A 22,930-nucleotide genomic window follows, 5' to 3' on the forward strand; every position below is an offset into this window, starting at 1 on the left:
TGAAGGTGAAGGTGTACCACTTGCAGCGACAGACCACAACTTTGCTAGTACTTTGAGGTGTAAACACAGTAGTTTGATGAATGTATAGTAACCGAAATTAAATTTATCAAGCTTTCATTTTATCTAGCTTCTTCACAATGTTAATGCAATAGCCAGGATTTTTCCTATGTTAAATGTGCTGTTTACTCATTTTGCCTCTGCAGCATGTTCATGGATAGGAGCTTGTCAGTGTGCTGCATATCACTTATTTAGCGACTTAGAAATACGCAGCAGTGCACACACATTAAAAACTTTACAGTTTTACTACTGTTTGTGTGCACTTCTGCTATCTTGGATCATGAATTTGGGGTTTGGTGGGTCTTCTCTGACTTTCTGAGTTTGTCCTGCACATTTCCCAGTTTTAGTAATTCTCTGAAGTAGCTTGTTGACAAGTCTTCATGTTCCATGCAAACTACAGGTGATCACATATAATCTGCTGGCAATCAAATCAAGGAGTTTTTTTTGCCAGACTGGCAGGGAATACACATTTTCCACTTGTGACTCGTGGTTGCCAGGGTGTCACATATTGGTCTCTAGGCCAGTATGACTGGGGCTTTAGCAACTGATTTTCTGGTGACCGCTGTCAACTTTCAGCAATCGCTTGCCAAACGGGGAATACCTCAGCTGGTCATTGCCAGATGGTTATGGATTGGCCTGTAAGCATGTGTGTCTGGTGCCTTGTTTTCTTGATACTTTATTATCAGGATTAATTATCACAGATTCAAAGTGTTGGACACGTGAATGCCACATGGTAAGTGTTTACGTGTCTGCAAACCCTCAATCCAGTCATAATAGACAAACTACATAATACATGTCTTTGTAGTAAAGTGTTAAAAACAATGACATCTGCACACTGGAGCCAATGTTTGTGCTTGCTATGTGTTCTTTTGTGTGTGAACTTTTGTTTCGTTCTTTGCTCCTTTTCCTGTTCAAGCATCTTTTTATACACATGCATCACTCAGCCCATGCACAACTGCTGTTGACCTTTTTGGACTACTGCACAAAATAACATCTAAATGCTTAAGATCTCCTGCTATCTGGACCTCTGGTTATACATAAGGCTTCTTGTTAGATAGTCCAATAATATTATTGGAGGTGTAATGGCCTTTCTAGATGTGCACAAAGCCTCTGTGTAGGTAGAATTCCCATAATCCCTCTCTCTTTGTAATCAAAGACATACACAAAGCCAAAGCAAGACAATTAATCCAGCAAAAGTTTCTCCTATGTTGGCAAAGCAATGCAGACACACCAGTGCACGAATATAGATGCAAACAGCTATAGTATGCTTTGGTATAAGTGCAAAAAAACTCCATTTCTAAATGACTAATTATCACTTTCCAACACTTGCACTGACACGCTCCCTTCTCTTTTATACTATACGCTCAAGTTTCAGAGGACTGAATTGAATTAGTTGTTTTTATTTGTGCATCGCAGCAAAATGGGCAGCAAGAGAGCTGAGGATTGAGAATGATTGCAGTACTCTGCTGCAATGCAGTTCAATCTACAGTATCTGCTCACTTCTAAATGATACTACTCCATCAAAAACATGGGCTTTCTCTAAGCCACTGGCGTTGTAAATCTGGTAGCTTTGCCAGCAGGCACATTTAGCCTACCCTGAATGGAGCTCAGTTTGCACATGTGGACCACCTATGAAGATAGTGTGTCTCTGATTCACCTGTCCACCTGGGAGGTGCTTCTTGCTAACCGAGTGAACACCTGAGCCTTTGTGCTTTTCTGCTTCTTTTCATCCTCTTATGTCCCTTTCCAAATGACTGAGAGGGAGCAAAGTGACTATTTTTGAGTAAATGTGTGTGCAAGAGGCAGCCAGAGAGTGGGTGATGAAGCAAAAGAGATGATATCAAATCTAATTCATTTCCACACAGATATATAGCTGTTTCGGGACAATTAGAAGCCAGCATGAAAAGAAGAGAGGATTATTCTCTTTATCATCATTCGTTTAATTGGTTGAAAATAAAGAAGGTTTGCAGCACTACACATTCACGAAGAGACGAGTATTTACATCAAGCCTCTTTTAAGCCTGTTGGACAAAAGTAGCAACAAACAGCACCAAAACCAGAGTTGAAGAAATACAACAGAAATGCACACACAAAAAAATCCGCCACCAAATTTCTGCAAATTATCTGTTGTACCAGCTGTGGATTCTTCATGCATGACGAGGTCTAAAGACCACAGTTTGATGAGGAGAACTTCATCCGGCTTATCAGTTGATTGCCAAGCTCAGTGATGCGCTATGTGGAATAACATGAGGTGGACATGAGGTGAAAAGCCCACAATTACAGTACACGATTCAGCAGGTCAAGTAAGGTCAAACTGGTTGCGTCTCTTTAATTATAGTGCCTTATAAATGCTTATAGATGCTGTTTTGTTTTTCTTTTTGTCAATTGCAGTTACAAATTCTTTGCAGACAATTTCTTTAGTAATTCCCCAGGACAGTTTTTTAATAAGATTAAATTCAAAACTGACTAATTAAACATCCTGCTGTTAGTAACTCTTACACATTATCATTATCATCATCTCACTACTGGTGGTAATGTTAAATTATAAATGACATATTATAGGAAAAAAAACCCACATGTGTATAAAGACAGGAGTGTGGGAGAGGCTGCAAATTTTGAGGAATCTGGGTGACGCAAATGTTGCCACAGATGAGAAAATTATCATTTTTTAAGACTCCCTCAAGGGTCATTGAAGGCAACTCAACTCTAAGTCCTCCCCCTTTTCTAATCGTAAGGTGTTAAAATACACTGTGAGCTGGCACAGCCTGGATCACCATACCGGACGTGAGAAAGCAGTGATCCAAAGGAGTAAGCTATACAAGGCATGGGAAAGCAGGAATCCTATCAACACTAACACACATAAACATACACACACACGCACATATGCACTCACACACACGCACAAACAGTATAGTATGCCAGAGCACCAATTAGGGCATTAATGGCTGTGGGAAACAAAAGTGTATACTCTCTTTCTCTCTCTCTCCCTCTCTCTCTCTCTCTCTCACACACACACATACAGTAACTGAGACTTCTAAGCAAAAAGTTAATAGCACCCAGTTGTTCAGTGCCAGAGACAGACCCTGTGGGAGTGAGGTGGAAGGGTGGTACCGAAGCTTAGTCTAATGAAACAAGCCAAGAAGGCTGCAGTTTCCCAACAAATATACAGGGCAGCAAATGTTAAGAGGACTTTTTTTGGTATGTGTTAATCAAACACAAAAGAAAAACCACAACAATCATTAACTTTTTTTGTCCTATCCCTTTCTTTTCTACACTTCCCCCCCCCCCCCCAGCGTCCTTTTAAAAATATGTTCAATTTTAGTTATGTTTTAACAGCCAACTAGCCACTCTTTAACCTTGTCATAACCTGCCAGCAAGCATATTAAAAGACATAAAAGTTTGGAGGAGGGCAAGGATATAATATTAAAGATTGGGTGGTGAAATGCAGGGGGGGAAAAAACATTAATAAAGCAAAGCAAAAAGAAGAAAATATGGTGAGACGGGGGACACAGATGGCAGGGAGGGAGGATGGAGAAAGCGGGATGGGGTGGAAGATGATGTGCTGGATATCTTCCTCCTCTTCCATCAGCAGAAGCCTGGTGGTGGAAGAGTGCAATAATGAGAACAGCTGCAGTGGATGCGCTCACAGATACACACACACACAAAGCAAAAAACACTCCTCCAGCCACTTAGCCACCCACTCTTCATCAGCAATTCCACATAAACACATTTTTACACACAGGCAAATAGGCACACGTCATCACTCTTACCCTCACACTCGAAGGCTTGCAGCACAGTGGTATAAGTGGGCCCCAGCCAAGAGGTGTAGCTACCCAGAACTCTCTGCAGGTGGTGGGTGGCATCACTGAACAGCAGATCGGATTGGCCATAGCCTGCTGAGCTGAACAGGCTGAAGCCCTCCGTGGCATTGCCAAACACATTCTGCAGGAGAGAGGAAGTGTGTGACTGCGCTTAATGCATGAGGGCATGCATGGATGTGCGTTGGCGTTCTGTGTACATGAGTGTCTTTCAGATTGTGTGTAAGTGCAGGCTGGGCGGATCAGCACAGGACGTATCAATCATCCTGGAGTCTCCCACACACTGAGTACGGAGGAAGGGTGACAGTTTAGCAGGTACCTGCGTACTAAGATTTGCAGATAAATAACACAGGCTCCAGAGATCCACACACAGCTCTGTGGAAAAACGTGCATACACACACAAACACACACACAAGCAAAGCACATGCAGCTTATGTCCACACCCACCTGTAAGCGTTCCAGATACTTCCAGACACGGCACTTGTCCTCCATACGCACCACCACAGCGTTGGCAGGGACTGCGGCAATGTGGCATCGTTCATACTCCTCCAGACCGGCATCCGTTCCATCAGGACACAGCAGCTTCAGGTCCTCCACCTCCAGATCCAGGGCCCAGGACTCTTGGTTCTTACCTGGGCAAGAGAGGAGATATATAAACAGGAGATTAGGATTTTGGGAAATGCACATTTGATTTCTTTCACAGCGTTACAAAAGACAAATGAAACCAATCTGTCTGTTGAAGGTAAAGCTCAGCTACATTAAGACTACAAACAGTTAGCCTGACTATTAAGGGATTAGGTATCTCTGACTATCAGAGAGCAAAGTCCACATGCCAACTCCTCTAAAAGCCAGTAATGAATATGCACTTTCTTTAACATGGTTTTACTGTGGTTTAGAGAAACTAGTGTATTTCTTGGCCAGCTGTAGAGCTATCCTGGGTCCTCATCATGATGATAAGATTACAGTAAGTTGTGGGTTGCCAGTTTAGCTCAGTGGGTGAGCAGGCGACCATGTGAAAGAAAGTAGCGGCCTGAGTTCGAGTCTGACCTGCAGCCCTTTGCTGCAAGTCTTTCCCTCTCTCCCTTTCCTGTCTGTCTACACTGTCTCTGTCCAATAAAGGATAAAATGCCACAAAAATAATATTTGAAAAAAGTTTACATTAAGTATACCAAGACATAGTTGTCCATATAATTACACGGTCTCCCTCTGAGTTAAGTCTAAGGAAAGTAACATCATATGCATTGACCTCCTTATCTAAAACCGTTTGAAAGTTGTAATGTTTAGTATGTAATTATTCCTCATACACTGAATAAGCTATTTACATTAACTAAGAACTACTTTAGTTTTTTATTTTCTTTTGTGCATTCATTAATTTGTTTATGATGACACATTTATCAAACAGTGCAATCCTGATTTATGACTAATTTACCATGTCCACCTTAACGATGAAGATTTTATATGCAGGTATTTGTATTTTTGTCAGATTTGGTCGGTCCCCTGAGAATTTTAAAAAGGGAAACAAAACCCCGTTTAACAAAACAAACAACTGTGAGAAAAAAGGGTAAACCACCTTGAAGCCTACAGCGTTCCCAGACAACAGCCCAGACCTTCTGTGTTTTCCTGACCTCTGTTAATCGTTCTGACTCTGGACATTTCTGAACCATATGATAAAGCATGCTTCGTTAAGCAGCGACAGCATTTTGTGGAGCTGGCATCAAACTGCTCCTTCTCAGCTATACCAGCAGAGCCTGTGTAGCGTGACGGCGATAATGATCGCCATTAATTTTGGATGTTGCCCAAAGCAGAGGAGCAGATGCAGCAAACAGAGAATTAGGGCACTTCACTGCTGGACAAAATGTCTGCAACTCTGTGGCTGTCCTGTGTGTGCGTTTGTGTGTAATATCTGTTTCTTTTTCATTCTCACTCTTATCTTCTCTTGTTTTCAGATTGCTTACTTTTCTCTCCGCCTCACATTCCCACATATTATCATATGACATCATAATTACAGTGCAATCCGATCACTGTATTCCACATTCTGGAAAAAGCACAAATGCGTTATGAAACACTGACATCCTATGTCTTGACAGGGAGTTGCACCCTCTGCATATTCCAAGCAATGTAATCACAAATTGAGACATTATAAAAATTATATCACACAACTACGACTATCATAGTCTCTAAAATAAACAATATTTTGCACACTGACCATCCAAATTGTCAAAGACTGTTGTGTGTTTGACAAAAGCCACGTCGCCGAGGTTCTCAGCCACGCACCTGAACGAAAACACACAAACAGCAAGACACATTCAGTCTATAAATAGATTGAAATATGAATGAAGTCAGCACAGTTGCCAGTGTGCTACTGTTAACAGACTCTGGAGACCATAAGTAAACTCCCTCTGCCACTTACTGTGGCACTTTAAGAAATCACCCCCTGTAGTTCTTTTGTTCCCCTCTGAAGTACATTCAGTACTGTGCCAAAGACTGTTCTACACAGACGGCAATACTGCACAGCACAAACAGTATTATATATTTATATTTTAATACATACAAGATTTTTTAAACAAATTATGCAACACAATCACAGGAACTGTTAGATTTATTCTTTTCTGTTCTCTTATTTAAATCTGGTTGTGTATTCCATCTGTTCACTATATATATATATATATATATATATATATATATATATATATATATATATATATACACACACACAGTAATTTGTCACTGTATTGTTATTATCTCTACTGCATACCTTCAGATAAGGCATACACTAGAGTTCCACTATTATTTTCTTTATGGAGGCAGCATGCTGGAATGGATATAAATTGAGGGCAGACACAAAGGCAGCAGTCATAACATCTACTTCACCTCTGGGTGCTGTTGTTGTATTATTTCCCATGTTACTAATGTCAGTGTACCTCAGAGCTCCCGATTCTCCATAATGCCGCTCTCTGTGGTTGTTGGCGCAGATGTGTCTGTCGTTCTCGTCTCCTATACAGGCCTCGCAGAGGTTCTTTGGATTGTTGCCTCTGGGATCGTGCTGGGGATCCTTAATGCCCGGCACGCAGCTATAACCGAAGAAGTTCCCCACCACTAACAATAAAAAGACAGAGACACCAAAGAATACTTGAAAAGTCTTCTGCACTTTCATGCTTAAGGTTTTTGTCCTGTTTATAAACTATTGCATGGTCAGCATATGGACTGTACAAGGCTTCAGAACGCTCTAAACTCAGTTCCTTCTGCTATTGTTGGGTTAATATGATGTAGTTGAGAGGGGATATCCTTATTGTGGTCATCTTAAGCTCACACTACTGTGATCACAGAAGAAATCTCAGACAGGATGAACTGTGAGTCATGCCAAACTACTCAATTCCAAGAGTTAAGAGAGTCCAAGAATAAAAATATAGTACTGGAAATGACCATAAAGGGTCCCTGTCAAAGTAAATAACTCAGGTCCACTTGTCTTTCTTTTTCATCTTCCCACTGTTGAATTTTATAGTTTGCTATCAATATCACAAGACTTTAAAAGTCAGATTTATCTTTTTTTGTGCAGTTTAAATTTACCTACTGATTTAAAATTAAATAAGTATGAGCTCTTCACTGTTTGGGACCTCATGTGCAAGTTATGCTCAGACAAAAATTTATTTTAAGACCAGTCTCTACAAGATTTGGATGCTGGATTTTTATACAAAAAAAAGACCACACTAAATTCTTGATGGTTGGGAACCATGTGTCCAGAGCACCATAATAATAAACTTTAAGAGACAGCATTTTTCCTGTTTATCTTTCCTTCTGATTTTTTATTGTGTTCCCCCTTTTATCCCTTTATCCACCTCACATTTACAGAAAGGAGCACTGTTGTGTGACTGTCTCCTCTCCTTGCATCTCCAGTCTGCCTCATTTCTTCACTTCTTTGTTCCCCTTCACTGCTTTCCCGATTTCCCCTCCTCGCATTGAACATTTCATACACCTTCCACCAAAGCACACCTACACTTATATCACCCCTGTCCCCTCTGACTCACCTCTTGGGAAGTTGCACTGCTCTCCTACACTGATTTGGGATGTGTTGACCAAATAGCCAATGGGAACAGTCCACCCCACTGTGGTTCGAATGCCGGGGTGACAAGAGCTGCGCTCATGCATCTCAAGCAGGGACAGGTCTGAGGAGGAGCGGCGTGCCATTGCCACCACATAGTAGCTGATACCATCTACAGAAGAGACCAAAAATGAAAAATAAATAAAAGGAATCAATTTTCAAAGTCGGATTAAGCAGTGGGTACAAGAAAGTAGTTTGTGTGCACAGTATCCGCATTTTGACATAAGCTGCAGAGACTTCAGTGCCTTCCTGTGTCACCTGCTGCAGAGCTCAAACATGTGACTTACCTACACCATTGTAGGACTCTCCTGCAGCAAGCTCCAGGCCATGGCAGAAACCAGCAGCATAGATGTCATCTCCAAACATGGAGGCTGCATCTGCAGTCCCATTCTGAGCAAAATATATATTCATATTTTTATATTTCATATTTTATGTCTCACAGATACTTTTTATTTTCTTTTGTAGTCACTTTTTAGATATAACAGTTCCTATTAATGTTAAGAAATTTCAACTGCCATGCATCTGACAGAGCTGATATAAAAATTAATTAAATAAAATAAATGAAATGAAATGTAAGACAATTTTTTGGTAAGAATCTACTTTCCCCATCAGTTGTTCTTTGTGTACCTTGATTTTTTCCATACAGTCCCTGGTGTTTAAGCCACGGACACACTGCAGTGTTCCTTTTACATTTCGGGCTGTAGCGTTTCCGGCCAAATCCAGACACTTCTGCTCCTCATCATCAGACAGCACACACCAGGAGACTTTTCAAACACAGTAGGGACAAGTTGCAAATTACATATGTGCAAACTTTTAACAGTTAGACCTCAAATTCCACAACTCATGCAGTTCTGCCACTAAAGCCTCCCTTTAAATATGCAAACAAGCAGGATTTGATCACTGATGTGTTTAGCATTAATCTGACTATCCAACAGTATTAAATTGATACCTGTAGTTTTTTGATTGGAGAGACATCTGACATACAGAAGAGGCAGGAAAAGCAGGAACGCTGAAAGCAGTCTTCTCCCTGGATACTCCATGTCAGCTCTGGATGGAAACCTGCTTGGGACTAACTCGCTAACACAGCTGAGATGAGGAATAGGTGGAATACATTAAGAAAAGTCACTTGTGTGTCCCTTCCCTCGCTTATTATTTGGTCTTAGGCAGAGAGAGGGTGAAAGGTAAGAGAAAGAGATAGGTAGGCTGACTGTAGAAGAAACCATCACATTATTCCTCTTTCCCCGCCTCTTAAGTTGAAAGTCCTAGTAGATAATCCTTCCTCCATCTCATGACAGCAGTATAGCATTTCAATCTCTAATTATCCACTGAGACTTATCCCTAGTGGAGAGGATAGTGGTAGAAACATGCAGGCTCGGAGCAGTTCAGGTCACCTGGCACAGAGTGTCGACCGGGGGTCTTTAATTAAAGAAAGCTGCGGATAATGTGTCTCTGTGCTGGAGCTCTGTTCCTGGAGAAAAGATACTGGCTGGGTCTTGCTCTGACTCACTGGAGACCTAAGCCTCAGGTAAGCAGGAACAAACAGCGCTGGCCATTGTTCATGGTCAACGGACCCTGTGGAGGGAAAACGTATTGGATACTTGATATAATTCTCCTTTTTGCTCTCTGCTCTGCATACACATAATAACACATCCACACGCGTAGACACACACACACGCACACACAAACTCACTGCCATTTTTCTTAACATCTACTATGCCAATCAATAATTGAAGGAGTCTTCAGAGGTGAAAAGTGAAATTAATATATCATTAAGTCCATATTTTAGGTGCAGTATTATGTAATAATAGATCTGCATGAGAGCTCAGGGCACAAAGAGTCCTATTGGTTTTCATGAAACTTTTCAGGAAGAGGAAAGTTGGGAGATCTGATCTTCTGCACACTTCAGTGAAGGGACAGGGAGCACAGAAGGACTTTTGAAGTCTAGCACTCACATAATACCGGTGATTCAATGTGGAGTTTTGAGAAATTAGTGAGAGAAAATAGGGTTTTCCCAAAAGAACCTGTTTAGATGAGCTTCTGAAACATTCAGATCTTTATCTTTAATCATTTGGTTCATATCAATAACTGTGCTATTTTTCCTTTTTTCTATTAATTTATTTGCCTTGCAAGCAAGCAATGTATTTATATAGCACTTTCGGAACAACACAGCTGAACACAAAGTGCTGTACACTTGGCATGCCAAAAATGATACATGAATAAGTTAAAAAAAAAAAATAATAATTTACCCAAAATAAATAAATAAAATAAATAAAAACTTAAAATAATAAAATAAGCACAAATAGCACAAAATAAAAAAGTATAAAATGATAATTAGAATTAAAAACAATAAAATGAGCACAATAGATTAAAAACAATAAAATCAATAAAATCAGGGTCATACAGTGTCATATGCCAAGGAGTCTAAGGAGCTTGGAAAGAAACGCATCTGGACTTCTTTAAATTGCTTGAAGACGTTTCACCTCTCATCCGAGATGCTTCTTCAGTTTTCTCGGATGAGAGGTGAAACGTCTTCAAGCAACTCAAAGAAGTCCAGACGCGTTTCTCTCCAAGCTCCTTAGACTACGATGACCTTGATGACTAAGAACCTTCACAGACATATGCCAAGGAGTAAAAATGGGTTTTAAGACGCGTTTTAAAACTACCATTGACCACCATCACTGTAAATGTTTTATTCCTTGGAGGATGGAGACAGCATGAAAACCTAGGCAAAAAGACAGATCAATTCAATATGCTCTGTAAGGCTAATGCTAGCGTAGCAATGGCTCTACTGAGTCAAGTTCAGCCAACAGAAACCTGGCAGATCAGGTGACTTTAACACCTGCTGAAGGCTCAGCCGATGCCTGTGGCAAATCTTATACAGGACATGTTATTTATGTTGCTTCTGCCTGCATAAAGCCTGAGAACCTGTTTAGATGGACCTCTGCAATCTGCAAGTCGTTTTGCAACCCACCTCCACACCAGCTGCTCCATTCATAATTAATTTAATGTTTGTTGTCTCTGCTGTTCCGAGTGGGAGTCTTGCTGCTCCTCGTCCCGCTTTTGCCTTTCCACATCAAAGCTGCATTGCCAAAATAATTACTAGAGATGGAATGATATTTGCATTGCAATTGAGAACAATAGCAATTTTGAGGTCAATATCTTGCTCAGCACATTCAGGAGGAATGTGACCTGCTCTGTACTATATGCAGGAGTTGCAGTAGACAGATGTCTTAAAATTGAAATAAACTCTAATGATTTTTAGAAATGTGACCCACCTGGATGGATCACTACTGAATCTTAATTAAGAAACATTTCTTCATCAGTTTTAAAGAGGTACGGAAACAAAAACCCTGACATGCATAAAAAGTGTGTCACAGCAAGAAGTTAGACCGGACCTTATTGCAGTGTATCACTCGGAATAATTAGGCAGCAAATCATTCGATAACTGGTTCATAATTAAAGAGAATCAAACTCATCTAAATGTAGTCATTGCCAACTTTTTCCCAGAAAATAACAGTGTCTTTGGTTGTAATGTGAAGTTCACCAACTTTTATCAAATAAAATAATCAGCAGTTTTTACACAAATTTCTTAACTGGGAAACAAAGATTGCATCATGTCTGAATACTGCTCCTAATGGAAGTCACTGGTTATTTTTAGTCTTGTTTCTAAATGTCTGTGCAGCTGTAATAATAGCAAGAAAGTCTCCCCCACACAGACCAAAGTATAAGCAAACTGTAAGATTTTTTTGAGCTAAAATTGAAGGTGAGTTCATAACTTCTCCTCTGGGTTGTTGCTGTGAGTCATAGTTTGTATTTGGAAAGCCTGTGCTCTGACACTAGTCCTCTACTAAGTCTAAATTTAGTCTACTCAAGTGAGACAAAAACAGATATTTGCCAGTGTCTTTAACTTGAATATGATGACATGATACATAAATATAGGTTTTGATGGTTTCAGATTCTTTGATTACAACCTGATATAGGTAACAGGAGGTTCAGTGCTTATTTCAATAGTTTAGAGGTTGGTGCTATCCCTAATATGTGATGCTCTGCTCATGTATCTTTTTCCTGATGTGAGAAGATTGAATAGGTGATGTGCAGGGTTGGAGGGGTCAGTGATGATGATTCCAGCCTTCCTGGTGATTCTGGTGCCATAGTGTGAAGCTATGGAAGATAGACCTCAACCAATGACCTTGGAGGCTCTACTTACTACTTTTTCAAGCTATTGTTTGCCCTGATTGGTTGTGTTACTATACCAAGTCAGGATGGAGAAATTAATCCATAACAGTTCTATACAAATGAATTATACTTTCCCAACTAACCCTGTATTTCCTTAGCTGTTGGAGGTGCGCTTTACTAACAATGTGAAACAGTGTTTAAGTCCCATGATGAAGACTTGTATAGGCACATGTAGCCTCTCAACAACCAGCCCGTTGATAGAGAAAGAGATGTTGAAATGCCTTCTTTATAAAGTCAACAATAGTTTTAGATGTGTTCAGGATCAGCTGTCTGGTATCCAGATTTGATCCAGATTTGATATGGATGCATTTGTGACCTTTTAAAAATGTATTTATTGAAATTCAGCTTACGTAAATAAGTGATTTAATACAATGCACACTCTTTCAGTGTAAAATTATCACTGCTGGATTTTATATTTATTTATTTTTTATCAATGTAAGAGGATTTAAGCAGGTTTAATACTGTAGCTGGTCACCGTGGGGCAAACTTTAATAGCTCAATGCATCTTTGTGTCATTTAATCTATAACAATACATATATATTATTTTAAACATTGATCTGAGAATTAACAAGGGTATGTTGTGAAGTAAAAAAGCGAATCTTTCACTATTAGAAACCAGCATAATGCTAAAAAATGCACTTAAATTCAATAAGTGCTTACACAGACGTGTAATGATTGCAGCTTAGGACCCATTGAGCAGCATTTACTAACCACAGAGGTTAACACACAATAGTCTCTTCTCATTTAATTATCATATAATAATGGCTGACGTTATTAACACTTCAAATACACATTAATATCACTGGCGTTACACTGATTTTAAGTTGGCGGACTTCTCTGCCCCACAATGCAACTTGATGTTAATGTTTTGGTGACGTCAAGTGTAGCTGGAAGCGAAAACAGCCAGTGGGTGGGCTGGGCTGGGCTGTGGTCCCTTCTTTTAGTGGTTTTACATCGAAAATACGATTATTTAATACTCGTGTACGAATGTGCAGGCTTAACAGCATGAGTTAGAAACTGCGCTGCGTGTGCGCCAGGTAGGTGGGTGTTGTTTTAATGCTCTGTTGTGGCTGTCCTCGTCCGGCTGTCAGTCTGCGCTTTGTGCTGTGTGGCTAGCTTAATTTAGCTTAGCTTAGCTTAGCTTAGTTTACAGGGCAGCAGCACCAGGCATCCTGGCGCCTCCGGGGCGCCTGTTAGCGGCCAATGAGGTCGCCTGTTAATGGCCACAGCAAACAACTAGGTCCCCTATCTTTTTTTTCCTTTTAAAGAAGGATTTGCTGATAGCTTTGGTTGTTTCTGAATGTTAGGTCAAAACCAGAGGCTGACTTTAGTGTATGCTTGTTATTGTGCATGCTAGCCTGCGGAGGAACAGTTATAGTACATCAAGTCTTATATATAAAGCAATTAGTCTATTAGTCAACCACTTAAGAACGAACCACACGATTATATTATGTTTAGGTGAAGACATTTATACATTTGGAAGTAATTCATGGTGACTGTCTTTTTAAAAGGCTTCTGTTTAATCCATTGCACTAATGTATACTAAGTAATGCTTTCTAAGACAAACTGAACTCATTCAGCCTTTATAATTTGTTGTTTCATTTCTGTCTGGAGCCTTATGAGGCTCGTCAGATAACATAAAGAGGCTAAATGTAATTATGAGTGTACTCCTCTGAACTCTCTGGCTCATCTTGCCTCTTCTCCCCACTCTTAGTGCACTGAAACATGGGTCGTTGCAGTGTCCATGTCCTGCTGCTGCTCTCGCTGCAGACTCTGTCGATATCAGCTGAGGGTCCAGGTATTGTACTCATGTTCTTTTTCATTTATTGTTTGTGAGACTGCTTCTCGCTGCTTTGTGCTCAAGCCTGAAGATTAAATGGCTGGAGATTGTTTATTTGTAGTAGAAAAATAATACCCGGAACAGGGATGGTCTTTAATTTTATGTGTGATATACAACAAAAAAAAATTATTTTACAAGTGGTATACTCTGGATTTGGAAAAAAAAATCAAAGAAATTAAGATGTAAGCTGATGTGTGGCTGGAGCTAACTGTCACAGACTGATAGCAGACTCACTCTCTTAAGGCAACATTTACTTAAGGCACGTTTAAGTGGCAATGTTGTACACATTTTGTAGCAAGAAAATAAGTGACGTGAGATCATTTTTATCTTATTGGATAAAACAGATATGACAAAGTTTAAATTTGATGACATAATTAGCAGTTAAAAACATTTGAGAAGTTGCAATATATATCACTGTAACACTCAGCAAAATGTTTAAAAACCCAATAATATATTGTGGGTTTAAAGTATTGTGAAAATATTGTATCACGGGGTGTCTGGTGATGCCCACCTACTATCTTGAACACACTGAGAGTCCATTACCTGTCTTTTATTATGTGTTTTGCTTTATTAGAACCTTTTACCTTTAATTCAAAGTTAATATTGTGAACTTGCATCCTGTTATTTACAGATGGACAGCTGCAGTGTGCATGTGAAGGTCCTAAATGCCTCCACCCCACCCGGTGCCAAGGTACCCAGTGCTTCTCTTCGGTCAAAGTTAGTAAGAGTGGAGTTTTTTTTGAGCGTGGCTGTTTGGACGAGCCGGACCAAATCCTTCTCCAGTGCTTCACAGCTACGTCCTACCACCAGGCTATTCAGTGCTGCTCCCAGGACAGGTGCAACAGCAATACCACCAGGGAATATCTGATGTCTCTGCTACCATCAGGTGCTTTATGTCTACAAGGAAATTGGACTGTCCTGTAGCTCTTTTCCTTACTATAAATTTTTTTCCCCAATTTCAAACTATACGTATCTCTTTTTTACATTTACCCACAGCCCCAGAAGGTGAGCCAGTCCGATATCGTGTGGAGACATTAGCTCTCTTCGTACTTGGCCCAGTGGTCGTTCTGGCTCTGCTGTCTGTAGTATCTGTGCTGGCTTGCAGAAGGCTCCATCATGGACGTCTGCAGAGACTGCAGGAGTTTGACGCTGAGCAGGGAGCCATAGACGGTCTCATCACTTCCAATGTCGGAGACAGCACTTTAGCGGTAAGAGTAACAGAGATAACCATGAAAAGGGATTTGGCCAAAGCACGAAGAAGGCCCATCTCACGCTTTGTGTTCTCTTCCAGCCTCTGAGTATTGGGATATTTTTCACCTTCAATTTACAGTTATTGTCAGAAGTGTACATACACCTATGGGTATTAACTTTATGGTAATCTTGGCTTTTAATGATTCCTTGGAACTGTTCTTTCTCCAGGGTGGAATAATTGTACAGCATAGGCATTTAATGACTTTAAAGAATAAGAACTAGGTGCACAAGCCTGAACTTATTTTGGGAGTTTCTCTAAACTACACAGTCAAAAGTAAAAAAGTGTAGTGAAGCGTAATAAAAGTGAGCCTTTCAAACCTAAAAGCACTGTGACAACTGCCCAGCATGGCAGTGGTAGTATCATACCCTGGAGCTGTCTTGTTGCCTATAGTATTGGTACATTGCACAAAGTGGATGGAATAATGGAGGACAATGACTACCTGCCAACTGTGCCAATTCTGCAGAAAAAGTGGTGAGATATCTTGCCAGAAGTTTGTAAATGACTACCAAAAGGTTCTGGTCTAGATGTAACTTGGGGCTTAAATCGGGGACTCTCCACCATTTGACCCTAGAACTGAAGAAGCTTCTCGGATGAGAGGTGAAACATCTTCAAGCAACTTAAAAAAGTCCAAACGCTTTTCTTTCCAAGCTCCTTAGACTACGATGACCTGGATGAATGAGAACCTTCACAGATATACTTTTCACCCCATGCGGATTTTAGAAAATCCAATTAAATTGAAACTTGTGAACCCAATTCTTGAAAAAGTCATTAAAATTCCAAAATTGCCATAAAGTTCATGATTTACATACACTGATGAATGTATGTAAACTTCTGATCACAACTGTACCTTTCAGCAAGCATATTAAGCATACACCTGTATATGACTCTACATGCTAGTTACATTTGACATGTAAAGATTTATGTTCTTTTTTTAAAAAAATCTTTGCAAACAAAGCTAAAATCAAATCTGTCTATCTGCAGGACCTGTTGGATCATTCATGTACGTCAGGCAGTGGTTCAGGTCTTCCCTTCCTTGTTCAGAGAACTGTGGCACGGCAGATTAGTCTGATGGAGTGCGTAGGTAGGTATAACACGTAACATTTCAGATTCATATCTGTTTGACTGGCAGATCTGATAAGAGTTCTACTGAAAAGCAAATTGTTCAGATGACATGAAAAAAATCCAAAGTCATGACACATAAGTTATTCATCACGAAAATAACAAATTCTCATCATTAATCAGGAGGAAAGGGATATATTCACACATTAGTTAGTTTCCCAGAAGTGAGCATGCTTATAAGTAACCCCGCATGCGATCCTGACTACAGTCATGACTGTACATATCCGTGGAATCTGAGTGATGTCAAAGAGACGGGAGATCAAATCATCTGTGACTTATTTCAAGAAACTGTCAAAACACCTTATCAGTTCCTTTTTTATTCGTGTGAGTTGTTGACCATGTTCAAAACTGTCACCTGTCAGAAGTTAAAGATAAAGATAATGTCACTGTAAAAAGCACTATAGAATCTGACAGATTTTGATGTATCTTTCAAATAAAAGTATGTAGGTTACTTGTCTTGGGGTCCTTTTTATATATCACAGTATCATGAACTACAGCTTGTAAGAGCTTGGTTTTCTAGTTTGTGGCTTTGTGCACTGTGTGCTTTGTGCACAGTTGAGCTTTTGATGTGGAAACATCAAATCTGTGCCAAAAGAATCTCACTGCTGTAGCAATGGAATAGAGTGAAAATTCACTCCTCAAATTTTAAAAAGTAGACAGTGATTGTCTTTTTAAAATGCATGCATCTGTATTTTTTTCTTTTCTGACTTCCTGTTTCTTGTCTCCTCTCCTCTTGTGTTCTCTTTATTATACATATATATTTTTTCCGCCAGGCAAAGGACGATATGGAGAGGTGTGGCGAGGACAGTGGCAGGGCGAGAATGTGGCTGTGAAAATCTTTTCCTCGAGAGATGAGAAGTCTTGGTTCAGAGAGACAGAGATCTACAATACAGTGCTGCTAAGGCATGAAAACATACTGGGTGAGTCTATTACGCTTAATGTTTTGGTCTTGCTGACTGTCCCCAAATTTGGTTAGGCTAACATGTGTATTTCCTTGCATAGTAATGGCAGCTCTGAATTTTAACCTCAGCTTCCCTGAACTGGAGACTCTCTCAGTTTATTTTAAAGCACTAAGTCATGGAAATCATGATGTCAGAGGGACGGCTCAGGTTAGAGCTACTGGGATAGTGGACATATTAAACAAAGGGATCTTGAATATGGAGCTGCCAGGCTTGAGGAAAAGTGTAAGACCACAAAGATTCATGAATGCAGAAGAGGAGGACATGCAGAGGGTTGGTATGACAGAAAAGGATCCTAGGGACAGAGTGAGATGGAGGCAGAGGAGTCGCTGTGGTGACCCCATAAAGGGACCAGGAAGTACAAGATGATCTGTGAAAAATAATACAAAAGGATTCAGCAAAATGCAACAGTAATAAGTGTGATTGACACCAGAGGAACTTGACTTACGTCTGAATCAATAATACACAATTTCATGATATTACCTTTCACCTTTCTGTCCCTCAGGGTTCATGGCATCGGATATGACTTCTCGAAACTCCAGCACTCAACTGTGGCTCATCACCCATTACCATGAAAATGGTTCGCTTTATGACTACTTGCAGCGAGTCGCAGTGGAGACATCAGAAGGTCTGGCAATGGCTGCATCGATAGCGTGCGGCCTGGTGCACCTGCACACGGAGATCTTTGGCACAGAGGGGAAACCGGCCATCGCACACCGGGACCTGAAGAGTAAAAATATCTTGGTGACCAAGGAGCTGCGGTGCTGCATCGCAGACCTTGGTCAGTCACTTTTCTGCTTTTTTGTCTCCTCTGAACTGTTGGGATTTTCACCTATTTCAGGGATTCAGATAAACTGTAGCCATGTGATTCACCAGTGCTACCTGCTCAAAACAGTAAACATAACTTAATTAGATATTAAAAGCTTTATTAAGTCCAGAAAGCATATTTACAGTTGGCTTGTTTTTTAAAAAATAAGTAATAATAGTATTATCAGCATTATCCAATGTTTTGCTTAGTAATAAATATTCTTGAGGTTAATTATTTCCAGGAAAAAATTATTAAATAACTATACATTTTTGTTGGTATACTGTGGGATTTAGGTCTGCAGCGATTCACTGAATAATTTGCTTCGATCCCTTGTTTAATGCACGGCTCTGTAGCTCGCTGCTGTTTTAAACAATGTAATTGTGAGCATTTCAGACCTGCAATAGAAATGTATTTAGGAGCAGCGTATGAATAAAACTTTTGACAACATTAAGCCCACACAGCCCCCAGTTTTAAACAAAAACACTGATAACACAAGAATCGCAGTAATGGTGACGCTAGCACAGTTTAACGTGGAGCTGTTCTGTTAACACACACACCAGGATGACCAAAGAGGCGGAGCCTTTACCAGGATGGTGAGGTTAAATTGAAAAAAACAAAAAACAAAAGAACGTGTTTCTAGCATCCCAAAAAGGCATTGAGTCCTTCATCAAAGCACCTGATCAACGAACTCCGACGGGAAGAAAAACAAACTTTGTCACTGCTCCATCCACAGCTGTTTGTTTTACACAGCGGAAAATCTGCAGTAAACCTCCAGAAGTTGTATGAAAATCTGCAGATTAACTGTTAACTTAGTCGGATACGATGTTTAAATTATACAGCTTGCTGAAGGCACACCATCATAACTTGTTTTCAGCAGCACAAAAACTTGCCTCCTGTTATGTCAGAAAGCCTTCCAAGAAGACAGAATAAAGATATTTTTTATGCCTTAGCTTAGATTGCATTTATATTATTTTAATATACTTTAATCTTTGACTGTACTTGAGACTATTTATATATTTTTGCATTTAATATAATGTTTTCTATACATTAAATTTAAAAGGGTTTAGTTGAGGTTTTTTGACAGATGTTGTATGCAGTTAAACTTTAAAACATTGCAATTTCTAAAACCAAAACAATGAGCACTTCATTCTGAAAGACCTGTTTTTTCTCTTTTGAATATTTATTAATGCTGATTAATCAGACAAAAATATTTCTTATCCGATTACTCGATTAATCAATGGAATAATCAATAGATTATTCGATTACTAAAATAATCAATAGCTGCAGCCCTCTCACACAGCTATGCTATGTATCCTTAATGAATACGTAATGTGAAATTCAATGCTTTGAATCTTGCATTATCTACAATGGATTGCAGGGTTGTATTGTTGTATTACTTGGTGTCTCCGCACCTGTCAAACCTTTTTTCCAAAATCATACGCTCACTTCAGGAGACATCAATTTCAGGTCCTGTTATAACACTGTGTGTAACTGCATGTTACAGGGCTGGCCGTGACCCACTCCCAGGCAGACAATCTGCTGGATGTGGGCAACAATCCAAAGGTTGGCACCAAGCGCTACATGGCACCTGAAGTGTTGGAAGAAACCATTCAGACAGACTGCTTCGATGCTTACAAGCGAGTGGACATATGGGCCTTTGGACTGGTGCTGTGGGAGATAGCGAGACGCACGTACAGCAATGGTGAGTGTCATGCACATAGTGCACTGCTGTGGACGTTACAGAGAGTGGCACGCTAATGTGATCACGATGCACTGCTTCATACATAAAATTCCTGCTGCTTGTAATACAGTCAAATAGTATGATGCAGTGTGGTGATCCGTGCCAGGCCCTCTGGTTGTCTCTTCATTCCTTGTTGTTTAACTTGTCCTTAAATTTTCACAAATTTTTCTCATTCAAATTCCACTTTCCAGGCATTGTTGAAGAGTACAAACCTCCGTTTTACGATCAGGTGCCAAACGATCCCAGCTTTGAGGATATGAGGAAAGTGGTGTGTGTGGAACAGCAGAGGCCTTTCATTCCTAATCGATGGTTCTCTGATCCTGTGAGTAAGAATCTTTTTGTCAAGTCAATAGTGACACAACTGATGTGACGGGTGCTAAATGTCAAAATATTTGTCAATAGGATGAAGGCGTTCAAAAAGGCAGATTTTGGCCATGTGGTAATTATATAGACCTTCTGCAATGTTTATGACAAATACTGACATGAGACACTTTATTTGCAGTAACATCTACACTTACTGTCCATTTATATCGAATTGGACCCCTTTGAACAGAATTCCCTGAGATCTTTGTAGCACAGATTAATGGCCCAGAGATTTTGGTCCATGTTGAAATGATAGCGCCACACACCATATGTGCTCAGTTGGATTGAGATCTGGTGTCTGTGGAGGCCATTTGAGCACAGTGAAACGGGTAGAACTGCAGAAATTGAGACTTGTCAGACCAGGCAACCTTTTTCGAGTCTTTTGTTTTTCAATTTTGGTGAGCCTGTTCTTTTAGTGCCGTATGGTGTGGTCTTCTGCTGTTGTAGCCCATCTGCTGCAAATGTTGATGTGTTCTGACGTGCTCTTTTATATACCTTGGTTTTAACAGCCAGTTATTTGAGTGACTGTTGCTTTCCTATCAGATCAAACCAGTCTGGCTTGTTGCCTCTGGACCCTTGGCATGTTCACTCAGGAAACTGGCAATAACTGGATATTTGATCTTTTTAGGTCATTCTCAAGTTGTTGTTACCAGTGCATTTGGTACCAGTAATCATGTTCAGAGTCTCCTAAGTCACCTTTCTTCTAATTCTGACGCTCAGTTTGACCTTCAGTGGGAAATCTTGAACATGTCTGCATGTAATGCACTCAGTGCCTGTCACATGATTGGCAGATTAGATTGGCAGATTGCATTAACAAGCAGTTGTACAAAATATCTGACATTTTGTCTACTCTCAGCTTTACTAGACAGACAATTATACTTTGCTTATACTAAATTTCTTCAGTCTTCATTATGTATTATGGGTCTAATAGTTAACTAGAGGCATACAGCTGTGAAACAGTCCATCTAGTTTATTGTTGTGTGTTGTTTTTCTGCAATTGCTTAATAGCACCTGTATATGATGACGAACCAACTACTCTTGCTCTTATTTGAACCATGACTCATGAGTGCCTACATATGTGATCATTATCTGGTGATGGGCCAACATCTGAAAGTGCTTGCAGTCACACTGATTCTTTTCAGAATGGATTCATCAGTGTATGATATTTTTATTCATTCTGTCTCCCTCAGACTCTCTCTGCTCTGGTGAAACTAATGAAGGAATGTTGGTACCAGAACCCCTCTGCCAGGCTTACAGCACTGCGCATCAAGAAGACCCTAGACAAGATTCACAGTTCTCTGGAAAAGGGCAAGGAGTCGTGAGAGGGTGCCATGTTTCAGAGGCAGCTGCCTGGTGTCAGGGATTGGCTTCAACAAGACTCCCAGTGTTTTGTTAAAAAGAGAGAGGGATATTAGGCAGATGGAAAGAGGACTAGAGGAAAGAGGTGTTCCAAGAGTCATTCAGCCTCATCCTTCTCTCACTTTCTCTGCGGATGCCTTCCACCAACATGTTTGACTTGAAGCCCACACAGACATTTGGACCTGTCGTTTCTGAATAAGCCAGCCTTTGATATGAGGCAAACCAGTTGCCAGTGTGTTTCCACCAACTTGAACTATGGACTGTTACTGAGTGTGACTGGCTGGTATATTATAGTAATCCCATCCCAATGCTTTAATGCCCATGCGGGACTACACTGGGTTTTGCCTTCCAGTACAAACACTACAAGACTGAGTGTCTACTCAAATTTCTGATCTCCAGCCTTTTGGCATTCTGCTCAGAGACAATCAGAAATCTGTCACCCATTTATTACTATCAGCCATCACCACAGAAACACAATGTTCACTTATAAAAGGAAGAAAGAGCCAATCGAATCAAAATTGTTTTTAAACCTTTTTCTTAAAGAAAAAAAAAACACTAGTATGTTATTTATGTATTGAATTTCCATTGCTACCACACTACTGAAGATACAGATTGATGTGCGATGGGTGTGTGAAACTGACTGCATACATATATAGGCATTTACTCTACTGGACTTCCTCTACACGTCATCATTATTTGGACAGGAAATGAGTTTTTGAGAAATAGTGGACAAGGGTAGGTAGGGAAGAAGATCAAAACACTACAAACATGTTTATTCTGGTGGTTTGTGGACTAGAGAAGCAGCAAGTACCTGCCAATAGGAAGTAGTGTGTAACTTGTGATAGGGATAGGAAATGACCTGATCCTCTCTGTGTGGCATACTTTATAAACTCACTGTGGCTGATTCTGAAAAAGTCTTCTGCTCAGGCAAGGAGGAATCACAAAAGGTTTATTTGTGTTCTAATGAGCATTTTATTTTAAGAGACTGGAGGTGAAATCTAGTTATGTACAAGTTGCCTGAATAATGGAAAAACAAACACTCCATCTTCATTTGGAAATGTTTATTGAAGACTTTAAATTTAAAGTAGCAGGTGTATGAAGGATTTTCTTTTCAAATGCTGGCTTTGTTTTTTGGGGGAAAAAAAGTTGTTTTGCCTTTTTATATGTAATAAAACATTTACTTCACTCTTGTCTAATGAATGGGCAGTATGTGGTCGGATTTCTACAAACAAAATTGGAAAGCTTTAATCTGCTACTGCATGATTATACATTCAGTACAT

The 22,930-nt window shown here is 40.0% G+C and overlaps 2 protein-coding genes across 3 annotated transcripts; one reads left to right on the forward strand and one right to left on the reverse strand.

Annotated features, from left to right (window-relative positions):
- Nucleotides 1-3,593: 3,593 nt before the first annotated feature.
- On the reverse strand, nucleotides 3,594-9,013 carry otomp (otolith matrix protein). Its single transcript, XM_063499978.1, has 9 exons — nucleotides 8,923-9,013; nucleotides 8,601-8,737; nucleotides 8,261-8,363; nucleotides 7,900-8,085; nucleotides 6,796-6,970; nucleotides 6,081-6,148; nucleotides 4,322-4,506; nucleotides 3,827-3,998; nucleotides 3,594-3,652 (listed from the first exon to the last, which is right to left on the reverse strand). Exons 1-9 carry the CDS (start codon nucleotides 9,011-9,013, stop codon nucleotides 3,642-3,644), a joined length of 1,128 nt encoding a protein of 375 aa, XP_063356048.1. The 3' UTR covers nucleotides 3,594-3,641.
- Nucleotides 9,014-13,091: 4,078 nt separating this feature from the next.
- acvr1l (activin A receptor, type 1 like) lies at nucleotides 13,092-22,835 on the forward strand. Of its 2 annotated transcripts, none has more exons than XM_063496881.1 (10): nucleotides 13,092-13,250; nucleotides 13,924-14,007; nucleotides 14,681-14,935; nucleotides 15,046-15,257; nucleotides 16,283-16,382; nucleotides 17,194-17,340; nucleotides 17,885-18,160; nucleotides 19,692-19,889; nucleotides 20,120-20,250; nucleotides 21,482-22,835. In XM_063496881.1, the coding sequence occupies exons 2-10, from the start codon at nucleotides 13,935-13,937 to the stop codon at nucleotides 21,611-21,613; spliced, it is 1,524 nt and encodes a 507-aa protein (XP_063352951.1). In that variant the 5' UTR covers nucleotides 13,092-13,250; nucleotides 13,924-13,934; the 3' UTR covers nucleotides 21,614-22,835. The 2 variants fall into 2 exon arrangements, with proteins under 2 accessions (XP_063352951.1, XP_063352950.1); XM_063496880.1 differs by having other exon boundaries at nucleotides 13,092-13,246.
- The last annotated feature ends 95 nt before the right edge of the window (nucleotides 22,836-22,930 follow it).

Source organism: Pelmatolapia mariae, linkage group LG16_19, assembly GCF_036321145.2.
Source record: "Pelmatolapia mariae isolate MD_Pm_ZW linkage group LG16_19, Pm_UMD_F_2, whole genome shotgun sequence".
Classification (NCBI taxonomy): Eukaryota; Metazoa; Chordata; class Actinopteri; order Cichliformes; family Cichlidae; genus Pelmatolapia; species Pelmatolapia mariae.

Coding starts and splice junctions, on each gene's coding strand:
- otomp (XM_063499978.1), bottom strand. CDS start 9,013: ATGGAGTATCCAGGGAGAAGACTGCTTTCAGCGTTCCTGCTTTTCCTG. Junction 8,738..8,922: donor CTCCAATCAAAAAACTACAG/GTATCAATTTAA, acceptor GTGTTTGAAAAG/TCTCCTGGTGTGTGCTGTCT. Junction 8,364..8,600: donor ACTGTATGGAAAAAATCAAG/GTACACAAAGAA, acceptor TATTTTGCTCAG/AATGGGACTGCAGATGCAGC.
- acvr1l (XM_063496881.1), top strand. CDS start 13,935: ATGGGTCGTTGCAGTGTCCATGTCCTGCTGCTGCTCTCGCTGCAGACT. Junction 14,936..15,045: donor GATGTCTCTGCTACCATCAG/GTGCTTTATGTC, acceptor ATTTACCCACAG/CCCCAGAAGGTGAGCCAGTC. Junction 17,341..17,884: donor AAGGCATGAAAACATACTGG/GTGAGTCTATTA, acceptor TCTGTCCCTCAG/GGTTCATGGCATCGGATATG.